The 4,100-nt window shown below is 60.5% G+C and overlaps 1 protein-coding gene and 1 long non-coding RNA gene across 2 annotated transcripts; one reads left to right on the top strand and one right to left on the bottom strand.

The window, feature by feature from the left end:
* Positions 1-1,237: 1,237 nt before the first annotated feature.
* LOC309804102 lies at positions 1,238-3,061 on the bottom strand. Its single transcript, XR_014294079.1, has 3 exons — positions 2,982-3,061; positions 2,202-2,524; positions 1,238-1,713 (listed from the first exon to the last, which is right to left on the bottom strand). It is a non-coding gene; the product is annotated as an uncharacterized lncRNA (long non-coding RNA).
* A 265-nt stretch (positions 3,062-3,326) lies between these two features.
* MRPL41 (mitochondrial ribosomal protein L41) lies at positions 3,327-3,992 on the top strand. The gene has a single exon (XM_082621189.1). The coding sequence runs from the start codon at positions 3,451-3,453 to the stop codon at positions 3,856-3,858; it is 408 nt and encodes a 135-aa protein (XP_082477315.1). The 5' UTR covers positions 3,327-3,450; the 3' UTR covers positions 3,859-3,992.
* The last annotated feature ends 108 nt before the right edge of the window (positions 3,993-4,100 follow it).

Genomic DNA, 4,100 nt, shown 5'->3' with positions numbered 1-4,100 from the left:
GAACGCATCTGAATCGTAAATCCTCAGCTTTCCTGCTCCTCAGGATGCAAGTCCAGAGGAGCAAGCCTGGCTGGCCACAGTGGGTACAAAGGCCACCTCAGTGCCCTCTCATCACCAACAGAAACACGTGCTGCTGGCCTCGGGGCAGACAGAAGCCCACACAGCAGCAGTGCTGGGGAACCCTAAGGAGCCAACTGGATTTTGAGAACATTAAATACCAGCTCACAGCAGAGAAGGGCTCCCAGGGAGGGAGTTAACAAGGGGCTTCAGAAGCCCAGACCCCAGGGAGAGAGAAAGGAAGGTAAGAGAGAACAGTGAGGGACTTCCCTGGTGGTGCAGTGGTTAAGAATCCGCCTGCCAGTGCAGGGGACACGGGTTTGAGCCCTGGTCCGGGAAGATCCTACATGCTGCAGAGCGACTAAGCCCGTGCACCACAGCTACTGAGCCTGCGCTCTAGAGCCCATGAGCCACAACTACTAAGCCCGTGTGCCACAACTACTGAAGCCTGCGAGCCACAACTACTGAGCCCACGTGCCACAACTACTGAAGCCCGCACGCCTAGAGCCCATGCTCCGCAACAAGAGAAACCTCCGCAATGAGAATCCCGCGCACCGCAACGAAGAGTAGCCCCTGCTCGCCGCAACTAGAGAAAGCCCGGGCACAGCAATGAAGACCCAACGCAGCCAAAAATAAATAAATTGATTAAAAAAAAGAGAGAACAGTGAGTGTGGAATGGTGAGCGGGCAGACGGCTGGGGCCGCCCATACACAGGATGCTGGCAGATTCCCCCCAAAGCTGAAGAAACCAGCCAAACAAGTAGCTACACTCCATTCCTCCTGGTACCCACATACCTCCTTCCAAGCAGCCAGGAACAGGATGGGTTTGGGGGAGTGGTGGGGGGACTTGTTAATCCTTTCAAGTTTCTACACAAGTGCCAAGGACTAAAGCAGCTTGCCTGATCCTTCAGAGCCAGGATCACACACAGCATCGATGCCAGAAAACCCAAGGAAATCAGTGCACTCAGAAAAGCATTTCAAAAGCAGAATGTTGCATCAAGACAGAATAAGGAAGTGATTCAGAAAACTCAACCCTTTGAACTCAGCTCAGGAGGCAGATGGAAGCAGTGGGAGCTTCTGCTTCACAGTGAGGCGTCCAGGCCCTCCTGGCCCAGACTGCGTGCTTGGCTAAAGACCACATCCACCAGGCAGCACCCTCCTCCTAAGTGTGTCTCTTCGAGCTCAGCCACCCCCTGGGGGGCAGCCAAGGCTGTCCACAGGAAGGGTCACGGGGATGCCCCAGGCCTATTTATACAGTCTCTGGTGGTTAGGCATCTCAGACTTTCCAGCTCTTCACGGTTGTTTTAATGCATCTAAATTTCTGGTTTAGGGATAAAGGCCCTTGTAATGTGGCTATATATGTTCCACGGGTAAAAGGCCCTAAGTCAAAGCAAGCAGACTTCCTAAGGGGAAGCAGGAACTTATAAGAGTGACCTTGGGGAAGAGGAGGGAGTGCCTCAGCCCTGACAAGGGGAAAACAGGCCCCACACACTACCCCCACATGCAGCAGGCTTCAAGGAGTTGCTGCGGGGCAGATGTTAAAAGGACCCTTTCTCCTTGTCCAGAAGTGGCCATAACTGGGAATTTTAAGGCTGATTCCTCACTGGAATCCTCAGGTTCTGCACCTCTGGGCCGGCATCCCCCTCTTGCTCCATGGCTAAAAGTGAAACAAAAGAAGAGAGACTGGTTCCGAGGAGGGCACATGTTCCACCACCTCATGCTCACGTGCAAAGCAGTGCCTCCCAGCCCTTCCCCAGGTTCCTGTCCACGTTAAATTATGTTTCTATTGACAGGAAAACCCTGATGAAAAACTGTGTTCTCCATGGAGAGAAGCTCTTTTCACAAGCAATCGGAGCCCCTTCCCTCTCTGTAAATAGCCCTCGTGTGGCTGCCCAGGAACCTAGAACTGCAGCCAAGTCCCGGGCTCCTCTCCCAGCCAGTCAAGGGCAAGTGTGGGCAGCTGGGCAAAGGCCTAGTGCAGCAGGGATTTCCAGCACCCTGGGGAGGGGTGTGTGGCCACTACAGGCTGTGAGCCAGACCCTCCCTAGTGGCCTGTGCACAGGATTTCCCCCGCAGTGTGGCTGAGCCCTGGAGGTGGGTGTGTTGGTCTGGGGTGTAGTGAACTTGAGGACCAGCCCTGCTCACCTGGCCTCTGTGCCGCAGGGAGGAGCCCCGTCTAGGGCCTTCACCCTGTGGCTCCCAGGTCCCTTGGAAGGGCAACAGTAAGAAAGGGTTGTCTCTTCCGAAATCCCACCGGGAGAAGTCAGGGAGCAGAAGGCAGATGCAGCGTCACCTGCATCTGCTCACTGGTCAAAGGTCCCTGCCGGCCCCGTGGGAAACCCTTTCTTCTCAGATGTCTCCTCAAGGACCAGCAGCGCCTTGACCCCAGCTCTGCGGCCCAGCCCTGACCAGGGCGGTCTCCCCACGCCTCCCAGGCTTACAGGCGACAGAGCTCAAGCCCCCAGCACCTGCCACACAACCAAACCTCCTTCAGCTGCTGCACGTGCTCCACAGCGCAGGGGGCGGGAGGGAAGGAGACAGAGCGCAGGAGCACTGGGGGGCCGGGGGCGGCGCGGTTGGGGGCATCGAGGTTAGGAAGATGGTGGTTAGGGGGGCGTGGAGGTTAGGGCGCAGGGCTGGAGAGCAGTGATTATGGGGCCGTCGGGTTGAGGGCAGTCAGGTTGGGGGGCGTTCAGCTGCAGGGGCATCGGGGTTGGGGGCAGTCGGGGTTGAGGGCAGTCGGGTTGGGGGGCGTCGAGTTGAGGGGCGTTGGGTTGAGGTCAGTCGGGGTTGGGGGCAGTAGGGTTGGGAGGCGTCGGGTTGGGGGCCGTAGGGGTTGGGGGCAGTTGGGTTGAGGTGCGTCGCCGGCGACAGCCCTGTGGGGCAGTGTACGTCCCGGCGATGGATGGGGGAGGGGATGGCTACCTCTGCTCACAGAACCGGACCCCCAGGCCTGCCACTTCGGGGCGCTCGGCGGCGACTCACCGGGATCGCGCGCTCCCGACGCCCGCGCTCCCGTCACTCCACCCTGACGCCCCGCCCCCGACACCCGGCACTCCCGTCACTCCTCCCGAAGCCCCGCCCCTAACGTCCGCACTCACGGCGTCCGGCACTGCGCCTCGAAGCTCCGCCCCCCACGGCCGCGATCCTGACGCCCCGCCCGGACGCGGGACCTCCCCGAGCATTGGCCAGGCCCCCACAGGTCCCGCCCCCCCGCAGGGCCAAGGCTGCGCATTGGACGCATCGCAGCCAATCGGAGCTGCTCTTGCTCTGGCGCGGGGGGCCAGGGGGTGTCGGAAGTTGCAGTGGGCGCCGGAAGCGGAGCGCTGCGGTGCCGGGGGTCGCGTGGCTGTGCGCGGGAGTCGGAGAGTGTTCACGTCGTTGGGGCCCCGGCATGGGCCTCCTGAGCGGGGCGGCTCGCGCCCTGGTGCGGGGCGCCGACCGAATGAGCAAGTGGACCAGCAAGCGGGGCCCGCGCACCTTCTACAAGAGCCGCGGCGCCAAGGGCATCGGCTTCCACGGCCGCGACGGCAAGTTCGTGCAGGTCAAGGAAATGGTCCCGGAGCTGGTAGTCCCCGATCTGGCCGGCTTCAAGCTCAAGCCGTACGTGAACTACCGCGCCCCGGAGGGCACAGACGCTCCCCTGACGGCCAAGCAGCTCTTTCTGGAGACAGCGGCACCTGCTATCGAGAAGGACTTCAAGGCCGGGACTTTCGACCCTGAGCGCCTGGAGAAGTACGGCTTTGAGCCCACGCAGGAAGGCAAGCTCTTCCAGCTGTACCCCAAGAACTTCCCGCGCTAGGAGCAGGCGGCGGCGGCCAGGTGTGCCTGCGACTGAGGACTTCGACCTGTCCTCCTCGCCGAGCCTAGTTCCCGGGTGGCGGGTGGGGAGGCGTTGCCCTCGTTTCGCTTCTATTAAAGACCTTGGCTACCCTAGTGTTGTTCGGCGCAACTGGTCATTTTGAAAAGGAAAGTGTGCCACGTAACAGGCTAGGGCGTAGTGACCGAGGCGAAGTTCTGAGGTTCCAGCCAAACCAGAACCCC

The sequence above is a fragment of the Mesoplodon mirus genome (genome assembly GCF_964341445.2).
Source record: "Mesoplodon mirus genome assembly, chromosome: 1".
Lineage (NCBI taxonomy): Eukaryota > Metazoa > Chordata > Mammalia > Artiodactyla > Ziphiidae > Mesoplodon > Mesoplodon mirus.
This window is presented reverse-complemented; position numbering and strand designations above follow the sequence as displayed.

What these genes read in the sequence shown, in the direction of transcription:
- MRPL41 (XM_082621189.1), top strand. Translation starts at nt 3,451, where the DNA reads ATGGGCCTCCTGAGCGGGGCGGCTCGCGCCCTGGTGCGGGGCGCCGAC.